The following is a 22,748-nucleotide window of genomic DNA, read 5'->3' as shown; positions in this document are numbered from 1 at the left end:
CGTGGCACATCAGTTCTGCCTTTGGAACCTAGTGTTTAATGAGGGAGAACAGACATAAACATGGGACATAGGTGTTCGTGTCATTATGATCAATAGTGAAAAACTAGTAATGAATGCTTCACAGGATGGACATGTTTGAAACCAATGTGGATTGAGCAGTACAGAGGATGTGCAGCCATCAACAGATGGGAAGTGCAGTCTACATATTTTCTAGTTACAAGATGTGTCCTTGGATTATTATACCTTCTTTGAGAAAAAAATTGTTGCTTCATCATGTGTGTATATCAGTTTTAAGATGATTCAGTTTTAGAAACATTAAAATAGGAATTGGACATCTTAGAATGAGAAAATATTAGAAAAATTATTTGAAGGAAGTAGAAATGCTGATAGTGGCTTATCTCTTTTTTTTTTTTTTAAGTTGTATTTATTTATTCATGAGAGACACAGAGAGAGAGAGGCAGAGACACAGGCAGAGGGAGAAGCAGGCTCCATGCAGGGAGCCCGACGTGGGACTTGATCCCAGGTCTCCAGGATCACACCCTGGGCCAAAGGCGGCGCCAAACCGCTGAGCCACCTGGGCTGCCCAGTGGCTTATCTTTTGAGAAACTTACTTCATCAGGAGTTAATGCCTGTACTTAGGGTTTTTGGCACTTTGAGACTTTGAGTTCTGAGCAGAGAAAGGATGGTGGGAGTAACCAAGAATGACTGGATTCTTGGTTTGTTTTTTTTTTTAAATAGGAAAGCAAAAAATCCCATGTTCAAAACCTGGGTCCTGAGAGCATAACTAGCAAGTTGTATTTGTTGTACCTACTAACTAGTCCTTTACCTGGCGTTTGCTTCAACTTTTCAACCTTCTCCTTGAAGAATAATTTAAAGGTTAACAGAGATTTGCCTATGTATACTTGATGTTCATATATATTTTCACAACTATTTTTTTTAATGCAATAGGATTTTGTTTATTGTGGTTTTTTGGTTTTTTTGAGAGTGAGAGCAGTGGGGCAGAGGGCAGAGGGAGGCAGAGAGACAGAATCTTAAGCAGACTCCATGCACAGTGTAGAGCCCCACATGGGACCTAGTCTTACAAACCTGAGATGATGACCTGAGCTGAAATCAAGAGTCAGATGCTTAACTGAGCCACCCAGGTGCACTTCACAGCTCTCCTTCTAATTAAACTAACTGGTTTATTAAACCACCATTTCCCAAAATAATGCCTTTGGCATCGTAACTGTCTGTTACTCTTCTGGTAGTTTCCAAATTGTGTAATGAATATGCACCTTTGCAAAGCTTATTATTTTGTAAGAACATTTGAAGGGCAAACTTTTTTTTTTCAGTTGTTTTTGCTTTTTCCTGATGGTTGGTTAGGATAATTGTGAATATTTTGTGGTTTTAGGCTAAAGAAAAAGAAGAAAGGCTTTTAAGAAGGCAAATTAATAGAGAGAAACTTGAAGAAAAACGAAAGCAGAAAGCTGAAAAAACAAAGTCTTCGAAAGCTAAGAGTCAAGGTATAGGACATGTTAACTTTAATATTTTAAAATATATACTTCATTGTTTTCTATATATTCATATTATGAAATTATAAAATGATCTAAATTCCATCTCAGAAAAGCTGCTGTATGAAGAAATGTGTATTTTCTTTAGGTATGGGAGATTTCCTATTTAATCTGATGTGTTGGATCACATTTTAAATTCTATTTCTGTGTCTAAACATTCTATCAGGTACCAGCTTATACAACTCATTTATTTCCCAATGATTGTGGAATTGAATTATCGTTGGAAAATGAATTGTTAACCTGTGAGTAATCAAGCCTTGCTGGTGATGTTAGTAGAATTAATCTATGCTTTATGTTAACTAAAGTGACAGACATTTGTCTAGAATTGAACAAAACTGAACTTCCTCTGGGCACTGATCCTCAGTAGTATATAAAACCATACACACATACATATGCATTTGAAATAAAGGTAAGACTCCTCCATCTAAAATTCTATTTTATTCCACCATAACATCAGAATACTAAAGCCATAAAGCATTTTTGCAGTGATTAGAAAATCTTAATGAAAACGAAATATTACACTGTTTATAAACTCCGTTCTGAAATTCAGTTTATTGATTCCTTCTTTCCTAGGCAAAAATAGTGTGGACTTAGAAGAATCATCAACAAAGAGTTTGGAGCCTAAAACCCCCAGGATTAAAGAAGTCCTTAAAGAACGGAAAGTTTTAGAGAAAAAGGTAGCCTTAAGCAAAAAAAGAAAGAAAGATTCAAGGTACATATTTTATCTGGCAGCATTCCCATTGTCACATTCCCTGGCATGCTTTCAGAAGAGAGCATTGGCAGTGACAATAAAGAGCCATACTGTGAATGTGTGTATCATTGTATGTTTATGAAAACTGTGGAGTCTCACTTTTCATATCATAATTCATTGTGTTAGTATCTATAGTTCAAAGTAGTGTATCTTACTCTCTTTTTGGGGGGAGATCCCCAGTGCTTTTTCATAATCTGACAGCAGCTTTGGATTCTCCCTGGAAAAACGCACATCCATAGACAGTTTTTTCTAGAATTTCAGCGAGTTTCTAGACCCTCTAGAACACTCAGGAAATATCCCCACTATGGACATTCAATAACCTTTTATTTACAATGACTGCTCCCATCTTCCGGGCTTTTGGGCATTCTCTTCAACAGTACCTTATGCTTCCCCCCCATAAACCAGAGGGCTGAACCAAATTCTTACTTATCATTGCATTCTCAGAGTGAATTCCATAAAACTTAGAAAGCTGGAGACTGAAAATAACTCTGACATGCTGGGAGCCATAGGCAATAATCGGGGTGCAATTATGTACATTTGTCACAGACTTCAGGGTAGCTGAATCAGTAGTTGACAGAACTCAGAGAAGTCTGCTCTCGGTTTTCTTACTGTAACTTATTCCTGTTGATCTGAATAAATATGACTTTACTGTTTACTCAAAACATGGTAAGACTTTCAAAATCTATAGCCCATAAAATATTCATCTTTAAGCAACAAATCAGGAATTTTTTTTCAAGTATCCTTTGCTTTAGCACCAAAAGTAAGTTAGTCTGTGTCACTTTGAGAATTGTGTTTGCTTCTGTTAACTAAGATAGGAGTTAAATTGAAATGTAACGAGTCTTCATTTATGGATTGTTTATAATAAAGGAAAGAAAGCTAACCTTTTTTTTTTAACCTTCCTAAGAAATTCTTATATTTGATTCAAATATATGACTTTTTCCTCCCACTTAGGAATGTTGAAGAGAATTCTAAAAAGAAACTGCAATCTGAAGAAGATTCCAAAGAAACTCTCAAGACAAGTGAGGTGTGTCTTAATAAAACCCATTTTAAATGTTCTTTTGTTAGATACAGGCCACTCAGTCCTTTGAAGGAAAACTTAGAGCTAAGTTTGGTCTTTTCCAAGTTAAATTAAAAAATCCCTCACCCTCATCATTCTTGAATCGCCATCCTGTTATGGCCTGAATTCCTCATTTTGGCCAGTTGATTCCCATGCTCTTTTATCGAGGTAATACCTACTTTTTTCTACTTTCCTTTCCCTTACCCCCCCCAACCCCCCGCCCATTTCTTATATTGACAATAACAAAGTTGCTAGTAGTGATAATGGGAAAGAAAGCGGAGGGAGGCATTTCATTCTCTTGCATTTCATTCTCTTCCACAAATGTACATAATTTTTTAGAGTAGATGTAATCTTGCAAAAGGATTTTAACATTCCCTCTTACTCAGCATTACCTTCTAAGCTTCTAATCCTATATTTAATGATTGTATAGTATTCTATTGAATAGACATACCATCATTTAAGCATTTCCTTAGAGTTGACCACTTAGATTACTTCCAAGTTCTGATCAATTTAAATAGTAAAAATATATTCAGTGAGTTCATTTCTTTATCTCATTTGGATTATTTTCTTGGGATAAACTTTTGCTTTCACTGGGTTTAAATCTTTATTTACTCTGCCATATTTATAATTCTGAAGCCAAACATTTTTTAAGTAGGCTCCACATCCAACCTGGGGCTTGAACTCATGACCCTGAGAGATCAAGAGTTTCATGTTCTTCCAAATGAGCCAGCCAGGCACCCCCATACCTAAACTATGCTAACATTTCCAAGGGAAAACTAATAATTTAGTAATTATTTGTTCATAGCCAATAAATCTTGATTTCTTTATTCGGAAATTAGAGGCATATTTATAAATATGTCCTGATGTTTTTAATGGCATATTTTAAAATATTTAACTTCATTTTGTAATAAATTTCTTTGAAAAATTATCTCATAAAATTTTATTAACATTAATTGGTTGGAACTCACTATAAAATTAGGTTGATAAAATCCTAATTTTTTTCTTTGATGAGTTTAATTTTAATGTATTTTTTAATATTTTGCTGTGTCCTACTCTGAGTTAGTAGAATTGCGTTAATCTTTGTGTTGCATTGTAAGGAAGGTGCAATGATAAACTGACCCAAAGACACAGATCTTTCTGAGACCTTCAGCACATTATTTGAATAAGCATAATTACAGTTGTAGTCAGTGAGTGTATTTAGTCAGCATTCACTTGTTAATATTAATAATCTCCTCAGTGCCATACTGTGGGGCAGGAAGGAAGGGTCAGATGCACTAGTTCATCAGTGTCTTCCTTTGGATACATAAACATAGCATGCTTTATATGTGATACAGTTACTTACAGTGAGTTATTCTGTTATTGTGTGTATTGAATGTCCTACAAGCAGCCTGGATTCATGAGGTTTCCATAAATAATTCATGCTCCTAAATTAAAATTTAGGAAACCTTTATTTCAGTGAAATTTTTAAATTGTCTTCATCATCAGGTATTATGCTTTAGGTCTAAAAAGAACATCAACTATTATTCATGCAGCTTATATTTATTAGTACTTACTGGGTATTAATGAGCTTTAACAATTTGGAGTTAAAGTCCTCCCAAGTGATGGATAAGTCTAAGGAGAAATAACTAGTCTCTGCACAAACATCTATGATGTAGTGGGAAGAGTCTTCAACTGAGAATGAAATCCTCAAACTTGTTGTCTGGTTATCAGGTTATGAAGTCACGCTGAGTTTCAGTTTCCTGGTGCATAAAAGGAGATCACCAGTACCTACCACAGGTTGCTGGCTAAGATTAAGTGACATGTGACACATGGTAGCATTCAGCATATCCACTGTATCTAAATATTAAGTTTGAAAATAAAAATTGACTTTAGTATTGCTCATATTTTAACTTTTGTTTTTTTACAGCATTGTGAAAAGGAAAAGGTATCTTCTTCAAAGGATCTGAAGCATGTTCATGCCAAAAGTGAACCAAGTAAACCTGCCCGGAGACTTTCAGAGTCTTTGCATCCAGCTGATGAAAACAAAAATGAATCCAAAATAGAAAGAGAACATAAAAGACGCACATCTACCCCTGTTGTGGTGGAAGGGCCCCAAGAAGAGCCTGATACAAGAGATGGGAAAAGGCAAGTGGAACGGTCAGAAATTGGCACAGAAGAGCCCCAGAAACAGAAAAGCACACTTAAAAACGAAAAGCATCTAAAAAAAGATGATTCTGAAACCCCACATATGAAGAGCCTACCTAAGAAAGAGGCTAAATCCTCTAAGGAGAAGCCTGAAAAAGAGAAGACTCTGTCAGAAGACAAATTATTTGTAAAACATAAATATAAAGGTGACTGTCTGCACAAAACAAGTGATGAGTCTGAGCTTCACTCTTCCGAGAAAAGTTTAAAAGTGGATGAAAATATTCAAAAGCAAAGTCAACAAACCAAACTTTCTTCAGATGATAAAACTGAACGAAAAAGTAAACATAAGAATGAAAGGAAATTATCCATCTTAGGCAAAGATGGAAAGCCGGTTTCTGAATATATTATAAAAACAGATGAGAATGTTCGTAAAGAAAACAACAAAAAAGAGCGGCACATATCAGCCGAAAAAACTAAGGCAGAGCACAAATCAAGAAGATCAAGTGATTCTAAAATTCAGAAAGATTCTCTGAGTTCCAAGCAACATGGAATCACATTACAGAGAAGAAGTGAAAGTTATTCAGAGGATAAGTGTGATACAGACTCAACTAATTTAGATAGTAATTCAAAACCAGAAGAGGTTGTTCACAAGGAAAAGCGAAAAACAAAGAGCTTACTAGAGGAGAAACTTACGTTAAGGTCTAACCAAAAGCCAAAAAGTCAAGGTAAACAGTTAAAAGTAGTTGAAATGGAATCACAAGAAACTGTCACAAAACAGACAGCCACTCCAAAACCAGATAAGGAGAAGAATACAGAGGAGAATGACCCAGATAAACAGCGAAAGTCTAAAGTTGAAGACAAACCTGAGGAAAGTGGTGTTGAAGCTGTATCGGATAGTGCCTCTACTTCACATGGTGCACAGAAGGATTCTAATCACAGAACCAAGTTAGCGTTAGCAAAGGAGAAATATAAGGCTGATAAAGATTCAGGCTCCTCCAGACCTGAGAGGAAGTTATCAGATGGGCACAAAAGCAGAAGCTTCAAGCATGGTAGTAAGGAAGTGAAAAAGAAGGAAGAAAAATCAGATGACAAGGATGGTAAAGAAGTTGACAGTAACCATGAAAAGGGCAGAGGGAATAGTTCACTTATGGAAAAGAAATTAAGTAGAAGGTTATGTGAAAACCGAAGAGGAAGCTTGTCCCAAGAAATGACCAAAGGAGAAGAAAAATCAGCAAACTCTTTGAGTGCTCCCAATATTTCCTCTGTTCAGAAACCGAAAAAGACCAGTGATGTCACATTAATGCCTGAACAAGAGCCAATGGAAATTGATTCTGAGCCAGCTGTTGAAAATGTATTTGAAGTATCTAAAACCCAAGACAGCAATAATAATAATTCGCAGCAAGACACTGACTCTGAAAATATTATGAAACATAAAACCACTATCATGGTTCTAAATGATGAATTAAGAACTTCCACAGTAGATTCAAAAACAGCAGTTGTAGCCTGTAAATCAGGACGTGGGACAGTTGTTAGTAATTCAGAAAAACACGCTGACCATAAGGGCACCCTGACTAAGAAAGTGCATATCCAAAGTACTGTGTCCAAACTGAATCCTGGGGAGAAAGAACCCATTCAACAGGGAACTTATGAAACAAACACAGACTCTGAAACTAGTCATAGACCAATGTGTCGAGCCCCATCAGAAAATGATAGGACACAAAAGAATCTGAAAAACACAACCGGACCCACTGAAGAACATGTTGCTCAAGGACATGCTGATCATGAACATTCCCCAAATTTAGATCCTTCACCATCCTTAAGTTCAGTAACTGTTATGCCTCAGAAACAATCTTGTGATGCAGATGTAAATCCTTTGATTGAGAAAACAACTGTTTTAGAAGGCAGCACAGCCAGCACCTCACTCGTGGAGCACTCTGATATTCCTAACCAAAGTGTGACTGTTAGAGAACCAGAAGTCCCTAGGACACATGACAGCAAGGAAAGTGGGGTAGTTTCCACAGTAGATACACCAACAAAAGCAAACATGGATAGCAGAAGACACATTCCAGAAGATGACCAGCCCACTGTGCTGCACACTAGACAAGGAAAAGTAAACATTGACAGCAAGCTAACAGATGTGAATATGGAAAATGAGAATGCTAACAAGGCAGGCAGCTTGATGGACATGACCAGGAGAGAAAGTGACTTTAACACAGAGCCTAGTTCAAAGCAGACAGTGAGAGCTGTACTAGAAAATGGCAAAAAGCATAGCATCACTATTGACCCTGCAGTAGGCATGAGTACAGAACAAGATGCTGAGACTGTACAACATAAATGTAGTAGTGGCCCAGGTGATACAGAAGACACATCAGTTGCAGTTGAAAGAAGGACTGAAAACAATGAGGTTGACACCAGTGCTGGAAGTAATGCTGCTTTCTCCGTGTTACAGCAGAGGAATGAAAAGACTGCCAATGGGGCAGCTGGGTCTGGCAGAGCAGAGAAGACTTCTCTTGCCACTAGTACTGCAGGAAAGGATGAAGGTGTTCCCTTACACACAGTAAAGGCAGGGGATGCCACAACCACTTCCTCAGAAACAGGAGAGGGTGAGGTAGCTGTGCCCTGCACCAGCATTGAGGCAGATGAAGGCTTCATAACAGGTGCATGTTCTAGAAACAATCCTCTCCATGCTGGGGCAGAAGCCAGTGAATGCACTGTCTTTGCTGCAGCTGAAGAAGGTGGAGGTATTGTCACAGAAGGATTTGCTGAAAGTGAAACTTTCCTCACAAGCACCAAGGAAGGAGAGAGTGGAGAGTGTGCCATGGTTGAATCTGAAGAAAGGGCAGTGGAGCCTGTGGTTGCTCACACAATTACGGTTGAAGACAATGTCAACAGTGGTGTGACAGAAGAGAAAGATGATGCTGTCACTAGTGCTGGCTCTGAAGAAAAGTGTGATGGTTCTTCACGTAGAGACTCGGAAATGGCTGAGGGAACTGTTGCCTTTATTATTAGTGAAGTTGAAAGTGATGGCGCAGTGACAAGTGCTGGAACAGAAATAAGGGAGGGCTCCTTAAGCAGTGAAGAGGTGGATGGATTTCAGAGAAATATGACAAGAATGGACCCCAAAAAAGAGACTGAGGGGACTGTGACATGCACCGGAGCAGAAAGGAGAAGTGCTACCTCTGTTATGTGCTCTGTAACAGGCGCCGAGCAACAAGAGGAGCATGTGGCCCTGGTCAGTAACGACACACCACCAGGAACCAGTGCCCCCCAGGAAGGAGATGCTTCTGTGAATGATGGGGCAGAAGGCGAAAGTGCCGTCACCAGCACAGGAATAACAGAAGAAGATGGAGAGGGGCCAGCGAGCTGCACAGGTTCAGAAGAGGGCAGTGAGGGCTTTGCTCTAAGTTCTGAATCAGAAGACAGTGGAGAGAGTGCAATGGACAGCACAGTAGCCACAGAAGCCACTAATGTGCCATCGGTTGCCGCTGGGCCATGTGATGATGAAGGAATCGTAACTAGCACAGGTGCAAAAGAGGAGGATGAGGAAGGCGAAGGGGTGGTGACCAGTACTGGAAGAGGAAATGAAATTGGTCATGCATCCATTTGCACTGGGACAGAGGAGGAAAGCGAAGGTGTATCGATTTGTGGAAGTGCTGAAGAAGGTGATAGTCAGATCGGTACTGCAGCAGGGTGCATGGGAGCTGATGCCGGACCTGCCATCACCAATGCCAATGAGAGCAATGTTGACAGCATGAGTGGTGTGGAGAAGGGCATGAAACAAGTAGAGATCTGCTCCAGTGCAAAAGGGATTGTAGAAAGTAGTGTGACCAGTGCAGCTTCAGGGAAGGGTGAAGTGGCACCGGTTCCCGAGGGTTGCGAGGGTCCCATGACTAGTGCTGCTTCAGGTCAGAGTGACAGTCTGCTCAACAGAAAAGAAAAAGTTGAGGATACCACTATTTCAACTGGCTTGGTGGGAGGCAGTTATGAGGTACTTGCATCAGGGGCAGTCCCAGAACGGGAAGCTGGTCACACATCACCCAATGGAAAAGAAGACGAAGGTATCATCACTTCTGTGGACCATGAAGAATGTGATGGCCTTATGGCCACCACAGCCAGTGATAGTGTTACCAACCAAACTTGTGTAGCTGGGGCCAAAAGTCCAGGCAAAGGCTTGATGATTTCCACCAGCACCACAAATGACTACACCTCTCAGTTAAGCACAGTTACAGGCATGGAAGAAGGTCATTCAAGCGCCCTTCGAACTGGAGAAAGTATAGAAGGCACCAGAATAAACATGGAGGAATTTGAGGCCCCCATGCCTAGTGCGGTGTCAGGAGATGGAAGCCAACTCCCCGTGATGAGAAATGAAGAGAAAGATGAGTGTGCCATGATTTCCACGAGCATAGGGGAAGAGTTCGAAGTGCCCATTTCCAGCGCCACAACCGTCACATGTGTGGAGAGTCAGCCGCCAGTGGCTGCTGCCGAAGAAAGCACTCCAGGCCCCAGCCTGGCGAGCACTGATGACTTTGAGGGTCCCATGCCCAGCGCTCCCGCAGAAGTTGAAAGCCCTCTTGCCTCAACCAGCAAGGAGGAAAAAGATGAGTGTGCACTCATTTCCACCAGCATAGCAGAGGAGTGCGAGGCCTCTATTTCTGGTGTCCTTGCAGAAAGTGAAAAGGTGCGACCTGCTACCATCCTAGAAGAGAAAGACGGGAGTGCCATCATCTCCACCAGCTCGGGAGAAGACTGTGAGGGCCCTGTGTCCAGCGCTGCCCCTCGGGAGGAAGTCCAGCCCTCGGTCACACGAGTGGAGGAGATCAGTGACACCACCATGATTTCCACGAGCACCTCTGAAGGCCGCGAGGCAGTCATGATGGGCGCTGCCCCGCAGGATGATGAGCCACCCACCGCAGCAAGGATGGAGGACTTGAGTGATGCTGCCATCATCTCCACCAGCACAGCCGAGTGCATGCTGGCGCCCACTGGCCTCGACAGGCATGAGGAGGGCCCACAGACCGCAAGCAACCTGGATGGGAAAGAGGACACGTCAGCCACCAGGATGAACAAGAGCGAAGCCCCAAGTCCCAGCCTGATGGCTGAGAACAGCCATCTGCCCCCTGGGCCGCTGGCAGGGAACAGAGCCATGGGTCCCGAGGAGGGGCACCACAGGCTGGCTGTCAACGTGCAGTCTGCTGTGGGTGGCCAACTAGGTGCTACGGGAGCACTGGAAGAGGGGTGCAGCAAGGATGGGCCCCATGAGGTGCCGCTGGCAGGGAAGGGACAGAGTCAGAACAGTTCGTGCCTCGGAAATGCTGCAGACAGGAGTGTGTGGCTGAGCTCTGTTCAGGGAGGGCAGGGCAGCCAGGAAGCAACTCCTGCAGGGCATAGCACCTGTTGGGCAGGGAGGGGCTTGAAGAGGGGAGCAGACTCACCTGAGGATCCAATGGGACCAGAGCAAATGGCAGGGCCGAGAGCTGAGGACCCTTCCCTTAGGACCTCCTGTTTGCCAGCAGTAAGTCTCGGTGCTAAGAAAGCCGATGATGTGCCACCTGCCAGAGACTCCGCAGGGGAGCTGCCCTCCCCTGAGCAGTCCTGGCCCTCAGCCCCCGTGAAGACCACCACTGAATGTATTAATGGCCAAGAATCAGAAATTGGCCCTTCCCAGGTGCCAGCCCTTCCAGCTGCCTATGATGGCAAACGGCTGGTTCAAGGGTCCAGTGAGAAAGCAGGAGATGGTAATGGCATGAGGAAATCATCCCAGCAGGAAGGAGACCTCAAGGTCACTATTCCACCTGAAGAAAATTTTCATGACCTAGGTGAGAATCTTTTAATAGTACATTTTAGCATTTTACAAAGATAATTGCATGTAGAGTACATTTAAGACAGTCTTCTGAAAGATGGTTTTGCTTCCAGAATGTCACAAAATAACTTCTAATGGGAAGGTTGAGCTTAGAAATTTGGATTTAAAAGCTGAAAACCTTAGACCCATTTCCCGTGTGCCGGGAGAGCAGAGGCAGGAAGCTAGAGGACAGGAAGTCAGCCAGCCATGTGCCATCTGCGTGATTACTGCAAGTTACTAAACCTCTGACCTTCAGGCTTCTTGTCAAAATAAATACTAGCTTACTGCAGCCCTGTGAAATGAGTATTTTTATCATCCTCATTTTACAAATAGGAAATAGATTCTGAGAGTTTAAATAACTTGCATAATACTTGAGGCCCTTTAGGAAAAAGTACCTCTGAGCCTCAGTTTTCTGTTGTAGGAAATGGGGATTATAGAGCAAAAACACACCAATCCAGCCCTCATTAATGTCCTCTAAACTGGTAGTATGTGTCATTTCAGTCCATCTGGCTGGCTACTTGTGATCAGGGGAGCACATTATTTCCTGAGTGTTTAGTTCAGGTAAAATGAATTCTGGTTTGGAATTTGAAAGTGAAAGGAAACATGTTCCCTCCTGACATTTCAGAGAGTGTCGATCTTGCTAGAAATACTTGATAACTTTCAAAGGGGTAAACTTTGGCGTCAGTCACTGGCACACTGTGCCATCCAACTTGGGACACTTCTGTGCTAGGTTCTTGGGATGCAAAGATAACTTCAAAATGGGGGGCAGCTGTGAATCCAGCCTTGTTTTTTAAGTAGGCAGTGACTCTGGTGGCAAGTGCTTAGATGATGTGAGAATTCAAGGGGATGTCATGGGCTGGATTTGAGAGGTCAGGGATATTGACTCTTCTACTCTGGTTGTACAAATTGGAGTGTCCTCAACTTTTAAACTGCACCAGACCTTGGATGTCATCAAATACAGCCTCAGGAAGCTGAGGCCAGTAGATTGAGTCCTGTTCGTTATAGGGACTTAAAAGGGGTGTTAAGTGTTCCGAGGGTTGAAATAAGGAACTTGAAAATTTTCCATTGAGTTTAGCTTGAGCAAATTGAATGCTCTGCAGATTTTTATGACTTAACCATTGACTACAGCCTGTTACTCCTTCCTCCTCACCTTTGTTTCCCTGAAGGAGCAAAAACAAGAGATTTTAGCAAGGAAAAGCCTGCAGCCTGTAGAAAAAGGAAGGTTTTTCTCTGGAGGCTTCTGCATGGGTGGGTGAAAGAACTGGAAGCCATGGTCACAGACAAGGGAGAGAGAAAGGACTGCAGCAGGGATAAGGTTGAGTCTCCACCAGGGAAAATGCCATTTTATTTTGTCTGACTCATAGCTTCCTAACTTGATCAACTTTGCTGCGTCAGGGTGAAGCAAGCAAAGTGAGTCTGTTTATAAACATTTTCTTTGTTGAGAATATATCTCAGCAACCCAGAATATTTTCTTTTAGGGCCAAACTTGATGCAGAACATGTAGAAAAATATTTGGAAATATGATGTCTCCAGAAATAATCTTTTGTTATTCTTTCTGGGCAGCTATCTTAATAGTAAGAAACAATTTCACACACACACCCTGCAAAATGAGCAAATGACCCTTGTGTTTCATCCAAGATTTTTCATCGGCATTCCTTTTATTGTTACGTACTGACAGCAAAATAAAACAACAGGGGAAGAGGCCAGGGCATGCTAAATAATATTCTGTTACCTTTTGATTCAGCATGTATTTTGTAAGCTGATTCTTAAATTGGTTTAATGGTCTGAATTTCATTAGGTGTTGAAGAGTCTCCGTTGAATGTTTCGGGAGGACAGGCACTGAAAGGCACCTTGAAAACTGAGGTATGGCTGATGGTTTAGTTACACTGAGCCATAGATGGTGTGAGTACCATGTACTGCACTCAGACATGTGTATCCTTAAGCATTGCACGGCTCCTGTTCCCACTGCACTTAAGACACTTACACATTGTTATCATATCCTGTGGCTGGGAAGCTAAGAACCTCAATAATTTCAGTAAATAGCGCTGTCATAGTTCCATTTACTCAAACCAAACACCAGAAGTCACCCTCAGTCTCTTCCTGTCTCCCCACATTTAATCCATTGCCAGTTCTTAACATGTTCCATTTCCAAAATATAACTTGAATCTCTATATCCCATTTGCAGCCTGATTTCATGGCACCCTCTAAATATATGAGAGACAAGGTAGCAGTAAACATGAGGTCTATGTATAGTGCAGAGGAGACTCACTTACCAGCAGGAACAATGGGTACACAGATGGGAGGGCTTGCAAGGACATTTGAGTGGGGTTTTACATGTAAAGTAGAGGTTTACCAGAGGAGAAAGAAACAAAAGAGCCATGCAGGCAAAAGTGTGTTCTGCACATGAAACAGGAGGGTCCATTGTGAGCTATGGGCACTGCAGTGATGCAAGATGTGTTGTGGAGAAATGCAGACCTAACTAGGGAGGGGATGTGATCAGCAGGAGTCTCATACTAAGTTGGAGATTTACTTTTAAAGCAATGGGAAAACCATTGATGAGTGAACTATGAGATTAGATTGATTTGGGTTTTTTTTTGTTTGTTTTTGAAGGTTGGCAGGTACTCATTTTCAATTTTGCACAGACTTGAAAGTAGTCTTTCATGTTACAAGATGCTAGATGTTTTAATTAAGTTGAGGTTAGTCTTGCCTTCTTGTTGTAAAAACCTCAGTTAACTTAATCTTTTATGGTGCTTTGGACTTTTTAGACATCTGTATCATCAGAGGAAGAGAAAAAACATGAAATTCTAGCAGCACCAAAAAGTCCATGTGGGAGAAAGCCAAGTGGAGTAGGTAAGCTCCTTTCAATGGTTGTTCACATTGTTTTCTCAGCCTGTGGTTTTACCTTTGGTTACAGCTTAAAATCAATAGCTGAGGGGCACCTGGGTGGCTCAGTTGGTTAAATGTCTGCTTTCGACTCAGGTCAATATCTTGGGATCGAGCCCCACATCAGGTTCCCTACTCAGTAGGGAGTCTGCTTCTCTCCCCGCCCCCCACCCATGCTCACTCTTGCTCTATCTCAAATAAATAAGTAAATCTTTATTTATTTATCTTTTTAAAGTGAATCTTTAAAAAAATAAAATCAATAACTGATTCATAACAAAACACTGACAGGCTATATGAATTTGCCTCTCACTTTTAAAATAGGTTGGAGAGAATTCTGTTTCATTCTCAGCATATACTTTTTCTCATAAGTTGTCAATTTTATGTAAGATAATTGTTTCAATCTCTTATCTCCAGATACGTATGACAAAGAAAGCAAGCTACTTTGGAGCAAACTCTTGCTCTTTCCCCAAAATGTATCTCCATGTGCCTTCCTGCCCTTGAAGGTGCTGTCACATCTCCTTTCCAAAAGCTAGCCTGCAGCCCATGCACCCACTCAGACCTCTGCCTGCTGGCCCTAGCACTCTGGCTGGGCCCCAGTGATCACTGACATGGCTGCCAGTCTCTGTGCACTATCTTCAGGATCCACTTCATGTTTTGTAGGAGAGAGCCTCAGGATCAGGAAGGATTAAGGCAGCAGCTCCCAAACACTTTGGTCTCAGAACCACTTTACACTCTTAAAAATTGAGGATCCCAGGGATGCTTGGATGGCTCAGCAGATAAGCATCTGCCTTTAGCTCAGGGCATGATCCTGGAGTTCCAGAATCTAGTCCCACATCAGGCTCCCTGCATGGAGCCTGCTTTTCCCTCTGCTTATGTCTCTGCCTCTCTTTCTGTGTCTCTCATGAATAAATAAATACAATCTTAAAAGAAAAAAAAAGAGTAAAAATTGAGGATCCCAGAGAACTTTTGTTTTTTTTTTGTTTTGTTTTCTTTTTTTTTTAATAATAAATTTATTTTTTATTGGTGTTCAATTTGCCAACATACAGAATAACACCCAGTGCTCATCCCATCAAGTGCCTTCCTCAGTGCCCATCACCCATTCCCCCCCCCCCGCCCTCCTCCCCTTCCACCACCCCTAGTTGTTTCCCAGAGTTAGGAGTCTTTATGGAGAACTTTTGTTACGTGGATTTTACCTGTTGACATTTACTAAGTAAGAAAGTGAAACTGAGAGGGTTGTAAGGTATGTATTCATTCAATATAACTGAATTCATTGTTCACTGTAGGTTAACATAAATAATATTTTCATGAAAAATAACAAATTTTCCCCAATGACAAAATGTAGTAAGAAAATTGACATTGTTTTGCATTTTTACAAATCTCTTTAAGTCTGGTTTAATAGAAAGCAGCTGGTACTCATGGCTGTTTCTGTAGTTAGCATGTTGTTATCTTGGTTGAAGTATATGAAGAAAATTCAGCATCACACTTACATGGTTGGATTTTAATAGCCTTTTCAGATAATTCAGGAACATCACATTGCCTCTGGAAAATTGCAGTCTCCCTTGATGGAAGATTTCAGGAGTCCCAGGGGTCTTTGGACCACACTTTGAGAACCACTGCGTTAGGGAAATATAAATGAGAATTGTGACAATGGACAATTATTTCTGGTCTGTATTCTAGTCATTTTTGTATCATCTCTTCTGATCTGCACATTAACTAGGGAAAAGAGCAATAGGAACTTTAGAGCATGTGACCAAATTTATGCCAGTTCTTCCCCCCCCCCCCCCCCCCATGCTGAAATGTCCATGTAAGCCTTGTAGAGCAGTCAGGGTGATTTTAGTTGCAAGTTACAGAAAACTCTACAAATGTTTATAGAAAATGTATTAGTTCACTGTTTTAGGCAGTTCAAGCTGTTAGAACAGAATTCCAAAGACTGAGTGCTTAAGCACCAAATTGACCCCGCTGGAGGCTGGAGATCCAAATTCAGGGTGCCAGCATGGGTGGGTTCTTGGTAAGGACTCTATCTTTTTGGTTATGTTTTTGCATGTATGAATGCAGAGAAAGAAATCTCTCTTTCTTATTTCCATAAGGACACTAATCCCAGCGCAATGTTCCACCCTCATAACATTTAAACCTCTTAAGGGCCCCACCTCTAAATACTATCAGATTGGAGATTTAGGATTTCTTTTTTTTTTATTTTATTTTTATATTTTATTTCTTTATTCATGAGAGAGAAGCAGAGACACAGGAAGAGGGTGAAGCAGGGAGCCTGATGTAGAACTCAATCCTGGACCCCAGGATCAGGACTTTAGCAAAAGGCAGGTGGTCAACCACTGAGCCACCCAGGTGTTCCTTTTGGGTTTCAATATATGGATTTGAGGGGGGTCTCAAACGTCCAGTCCATAGTATTCACAAAATTGCAAAGTTCAGGCAGAGCATCATCCGAGAACATGATAATATCCCCAAAAAACCATATTGCAAAGACCCGGTTTCTCCCCTTTCCCTCAGTCCCCAGCAGAGGTAATTGCTTTCTCGTTTGTAAGCCTCTAGGGAAATACCTTTGTCCTCTCATTCCTGGCTGAAATCCTGAGACTTACTCTGATTCAGCTTAGGTACCTTTGTCCAACCTAAACTAATTACTGTAATCAGATGAATGTAACTTGCTGATTGATTTAAAGTAAATCAAATGCTTTATTCTTGGAGTGAGAGTAGAGTTGATGTCCCTGGAAACACATTGTGCCCCAGGCCACATTCTAAGCTGTTGGGCAGGGTGCTAGGAAAGAAATTATATGTTTACTATGTGATGACTTGGTTCTTTCAATTATTCCCCCAATAAAGATTGGTAAGCAAGGTACTTGTGAGTGCTAAGGAAATTGAGGTAAAGAATGCACATCCTGTCAGCGTTCAGGGAGTTTGCAGAAGTAACCTGCCAGGGAGTTTCTCTCCGCAATAAAGATACATCCAGGGCAGCCGGGTGGCTTAGCGGTTTAGCGCTGCCTTCGGCCAGGGGCGTGATCCTGGAGACCTGGGATTGAGTCCCACGTCGGGCTCCCTGCAGGGAGCCTGCTTCTCCCTCTGCCTGTGTCTCTGCCTCTCTCTCTCTCTCTCTTTATCTATCTATCTTATCTATCTATCTATCTATGTCTCTCGTGAATAAATAAATACAATCTTAAAAAAAAAAAGATACATCCATGTCTGGTGGGGTCAGCTTTGCTGGGGAAGGCCTTGAGGAGGGCCTGGGTTTAAGCTGAACCAATTTCTCTCCCTGTTAATTTCTTTTTTTTAACTCGGTGTTAATGTATACAGATTGACTTAATTTAAATTGAAAGTAATCTGTAATGCGTTTTCCCATTTGTTAGATCTTTAGTGGTCTCCAGTTTTTATAGTATATACTATTATAAATAAAGCTGCAGTGAACTTTCATATGTGTTATGTGTTTCCCCAAGTATTTCCTTGAAAGAGAATTGAAGGGTCAAAGAATATGTAAGTTTTGAATTTTCATAAGTACTCATCACTCCTCCTAAGTTGGAGCCAAATATCAAAGGATGAGTAAGTGTGCATTAGGTAGAGAAGGCAAAGGGAAGGGCAGTGTGTAAGGAGTAGCGTATATAAACCCTCACCTAGGACTATCTGGAGTGATCAGGGCAGGCACTTTTCCAAGGCAAGACCATCTGAAGAGGTGACCTTCAAAGTATGTGATCTCAAGAGCCTTATAAACAGAAGTATCAAGCAGTCCTGAAGGACCACCCCAAGGCCTGAGAAGCCATTCATGCAGACATATTAAAACGTTAACGATGACTAATTTATCCAAAACTTCAATGGTTTAGTTAAAACTTGTTTATATGTGTTAAAGTACAAATAATTGGGCACCTAGGTGGCCCAGTCAGTTAAGTGTCTGCCTTCAGCTCAGGTCGTGATCCCAGGAGTCCCAAGTCAAGCTTGCCGTTCAGTGGAGAGTCTGCTTCTCCTTCTACCCCTCCCCCAGCTCATGCTTTCTCTTTCTCAAATAAATAAAATCTCTACAAAGAAAAAAAGTACAAATAATTAACATCCCCTTTGTTAATTGTCAAGAAGATAACATTTCTGGATTCTGAAGCCCTTTGTTCCCGCAGTATATTCCAGATGACTTCACTGTGTTTAGGTACGATTCAATAAGAGATCTACTTACGTAAAAGGAAGTTGTTTAAAAGAAAAATGTGCGTTCTGTCACTGTTGAGTAGAAACAGTAGACCTTGTACTTCAAGTTTCCAGAGAATATAAATAGACCATTGCTGTTTGAAGGGATAGAATCTAACTTTTCACTTGATGGCATTATTTTTAGATTAACTAGTGTCACTTTGTAGCTGAACAGTTACAGCAAAGGTCTACCTTTCTTCTGAGCTTCACATTACCAACATAGGTGCAGGGATTTAATGGACCACTGCCATCATTATAAAAATGCAGGCAACATTCATTTCTGTTGTTATTCTGGCATAATGGCAGGCACAGATTATAGAAAATAATAGGTCAGAATTTTATAGTTCACAAGGCAGGTGGACCAGTTAGCGACATAGTCCTGGTTTACCATAAAAAATTCTAAATTTGTTTCTCTATGGTTCAGAAACTATTCAGTTTCCTTAATTTCTCATTTTTATTTTTGAACAGCTGAGCAACAGAGGGAGCCTTTCTTGGCGAATGAATCACTTAATGTAAGTCACTGTAATGCTTTGGGGTTTATTGTGGGCCTTGGTATTTTGAGAGTGAATGGAAAGTGGGCATCTAGCAGAGGGGTTGTCTGTGCATCCTTTAGGAGATAGGAGGCTATTTGTGGTGTGCTCTCCCCTGGAGTGCAACATAACAACTGAGATGTTCAGGCCAACCTTCCACTATATCCACTGATGTCATAGAATTTAGTTGTCTTCCTCCAGAGAAAAAGAGTCACTCTGAATTCAACAGCACTGCATTCTACTGGCTCCTTAGGCCAATGTCTTAAAACATTGAAAGAAACAGAAGGCCCACATAACTCAGACTAGGAAACTCACCTGGGATTTACTAATGAAATCCTTCAATGAATTGTGAACTTTCTAATTTTCATTATTTTTTTTTAATTTTTATTTATTTATGATAGTCACACAGAGAGAGAGAGAGGCAGAGACACAGGCAGAGAGAGAAGCAGGCTCCATGCACCGGGAGCCCGACGTGGGATTCGATCCTGGGTCTCCAGGATCGCGCCCTGGGCCAAAGGCAGGCGCTAAACCGCTGCGCCACCCAGGGATCCCTAATTTTCATTATTGTAATGAATTTTATGGTTGTTTTGCAACTCCTGAAATAATCCTGGTACTATAAACAAAACATTTTATTTTGAAAACTAAAGTTCATTTTGTGTCTCTGGAAAGTTTTTCTGAAGATACTAAACTGTAATTGCCAGGGATACATATTCTTTCCCAGCTGTGGCTATCCTAATCTCTTGTGCTTGAAAGAAATTTTATGTCTTTCTTAATGCACAGAGAACCTGATATCTTACCAGGAGAGAACATTTTGTAAAATGCTTGTAATCTGCAAAGAGACATTATTTCCAGTGCCCTGAGAGAACTCCTGGGTGTTCTATGCACTGCCAGACATCAGAGGGCTATCCTCACCTCTTTGAAACATCCTGTTTTATAGCTAGAAACTCCTACGCAGTCAGCTGAGTAAGAAGAAAGAGCAAAGCACACTTGGTTTCATTCAGATTTACCCTCTAAAAGGATTCCAAACGTAGAGCCAGTGTTCCACCGTACTTTATTTCCCAGAGGGCCCCCAGCATCTAACTTTCCCCATTCTGAGAGTATCACTAGCCTTCCCAAATATGCATGAAATTCTGTAGCTAGGATTTAGAATGTTGTAGGGTATTCTGAGGTGCTTCCCTCAGTTAAAAAAATAAAAGTACAATTGACAAGATTTGCCGAAGACAGATGATGATGACAGAGGATCCTTTAGCATTTTTAAGTAAAGAAAAAAAAATCATGAGGGATCATTGGGTGGGAAGAGAATCCATAGAATTCAGAAAAAAAAAATTTTTTTTTACTTCTTATACTTTTGCCATAACCCTTTTAAATACGAGAAGAATAAAACACAGGATGATAATTCGCTAAACCAAAACTTCTTCAAAAGGAAGATGTTCTGTGCTCTTGAGCTTTGGGTGAAATTTTAAAAAGCATGTATTCCAGTCCATTTCTACATTCCAACAAACAGGTTATATCAGTTCTCCTCCTTATTTGTTTTTTCTGCCTTTAGGTCTTTGGTGAGAATATCCATAAATAACCTTTTCTCTGGTATATTTAGGTAAAAAATTCAGGCTCAAGAGCAAATGAAGAAATTCATAGCAAATCTTCCAACAAAGAAGGTAAGTTAATGAATTTCATAGTATTAATGTTGATATTAATTAATTATCTCCCATTTGTTGAGTGCCTTCTATATGCCAGATCCTGTGCTAATTACTTCACAAATTTTCTCTTACTAATTCATATCATTTGGTGGGTATTAACAGCATTACTTCTCTAGCTGGGGAAACCAAGGCTTGGAGAGAGGTCCAGTGCCTTGTTCCAGGCCCTGTAGCTTATAAGTGGGGCTTTGTCATAAAATAGCTACTAGAACTTTGCCAGTAACCTCACAGTGGACTTAATCCAATTGAATACAAAATGTATAGTTGCCTGAGATTTGTGCTTTAGAAGTTCTTCACTAAATACTTGTGTTTACTTCTGACAGGCAGTCTTAGTTCGGTAGATGAAGGGGTGTCACGTTTGTGTGGCTCTTCTCCTGGGGGTCAGGCTTCATTCCCTGAAACCTGTGGAGGCCACCATCTCCAGAGGGATAATTCTCTCAAACATAACATAGAATGTTGTTGATTCCTACATTGTTACCTTATGCCAAGAGTGGGGAAAGAGGTCTTTTTTTATAATAATATATTATCCCATATTTCAAAGTAAAGTAGTAGTAATTATAAACATGTATTCATCACCTAGTTTTTGTCATATTTTTAAAAATTTAGTAGATTTGCTTTTTAAGAAAAATGTTACAGATAGAGTTGAAATCGCATATGCCTCCCCAGTCTTAATCTCTCTTCTACTCCAAAGGGAGCCACTATTCTGCAATTGCTATATATATTTCTATAAAAATATGTAGCCTGATGTTGCATGTTTAAGGAAAGGGTATCACATTAGCAAAAGTATCTCTACCTTATTTTTTCATTCAGAGTTATGCTCTGAAATTTTGTCATATTGATGTGTATAACCATAGTTACTTTCTTTTCTTTCCTTTTTTTTTTATTGAAGTTTATTGAAGTTCCAACATATAACTCCCAGTGCTCCTCCCATCAAGTGCTCTCCTCAGTGCCCGTCACCCAGTTACTCCCATCCCCCTGCCCGCCTCCCCTTCCGCTACCCTTTTAGTTTCCCAGAGTTCCTAGTTACTTTATTTCAGTTACTGTTTAGTATTGTGTGAATTGTGTGAATATACCACCATGATTCTTTTTGGCTTTTGTTGGTGGACATTTGGTTTTTTTGCAACTTTTCCCAAAGAGTTCTGTGGTGCATGATCTTGTACCTGTCTCCCAGTGCATCGTGATATACCTGAAACTTAGGTATGGAATTGCTGGGTTGGCTGGCACCTCCTCAGCTTTACCGAATGTGCCAAACTGTCCCCATGTGGTGTACCAATTGTAACTCCATGCCTTCTCCTGTGTTTGATATTACCAGACTGGTATATGCTTGCTAATCTGATGGGTATGAAATAATACCTACTTGTTTTCCTTGGACACATCTTCCCACTGTGTTGCCCCATGAGCTGGAGGAAAACTGGCTCTGAAGTCAATGCGTAGAGTCCAGCAGCCCTCATCCTTCCACGACCCATTTACTTACATTCTGCAAATGGAAATCATGGAGTTTAACTGATATAGTTGGTGTGAGGACACTGTCTGTGATTTATAAAGTGTCCTTCCTGCTGCCATGCAGACCCTTCAAATAAGTATTGAAATAAATAAATACTTTTTTTTTCTCTTTTGTATTTATTAGAGATATCCAACAGCAGAAAAGACAACACAGAAGCCTTAAGAGATTACAGTGTTGAAGCAAATCCTAAAGAGGTGGGTTTTCTTAAGAAACACAAATATTTCATGTTTTGTTCATCGTGCTTTGAGTGATACACAAAGAAAAGGTTTACATCTTTGTATGTATTAAAAATTAAATGGATCTCCAGATCACTTTTATCTGTTTATACTCTTGTGTGGGTAATTATTGGGATGTGTCCATGTTGTACAGTCAGAGTCAGGAAGGGTAAATGATACTTCTTAAACTGCCTTCCCTTGGCTCTTTGCTGGGCCACTGAAAGAGAAGAACACTAAATCAATTAATTTAGGACATGTCATTGATTCTAAGACATAGCTTGACTTCAGAGATGGTAAAAGGAGAAATATTTTTTTTAAAACATTGTAGAATTGTTGGAATACAATGTCTAACCAGAAACAGATTTGCATGTTTTGTGTGGATTTAAAATAAAGACTCAAAGCTTACAAATAAGTCTCATCCAAATGGA

At 40.7% G+C, this 22,748-nt stretch overlaps 1 protein-coding gene across 1 annotated transcript in view; it reads left to right on the top strand.

Moving 5' to 3' along the window:
* Nucleotides 1-22,748, top strand: part of BOD1L1 (biorientation of chromosomes in cell division 1 like 1) — a 54,036-nt gene that overhangs the window by 15,079 nt on the left and 16,209 nt on the right. The window contains 9 exon segments of the mRNA XM_055326360.1: nt 1,391-1,502; nt 2,124-2,262; nt 3,253-3,325; nt 5,265-11,298; nt 13,120-13,184; nt 14,087-14,171; nt 18,846-18,889; nt 20,502-20,562; nt 22,229-22,299. Coding sequence (XP_055182335.1) covers nt 1,391-1,502; nt 2,124-2,262; nt 3,253-3,325; nt 5,265-11,298; nt 13,120-13,184; nt 14,087-14,171; nt 18,846-18,889; nt 20,502-20,562; nt 22,229-22,299 — 6,684 coding nt within the window.

This window comes from Nyctereutes procyonoides, unplaced genomic scaffold (assembly GCF_905146905.1).
Source record: "Nyctereutes procyonoides isolate TBG_1078 unplaced genomic scaffold, NYPRO_anot_genome, whole genome shotgun sequence".
NCBI classification, from domain to species: domain Eukaryota; kingdom Metazoa; phylum Chordata; class Mammalia; order Carnivora; family Canidae; genus Nyctereutes; species Nyctereutes procyonoides.
This window is presented reverse-complemented; position numbering and strand designations above follow the sequence as displayed.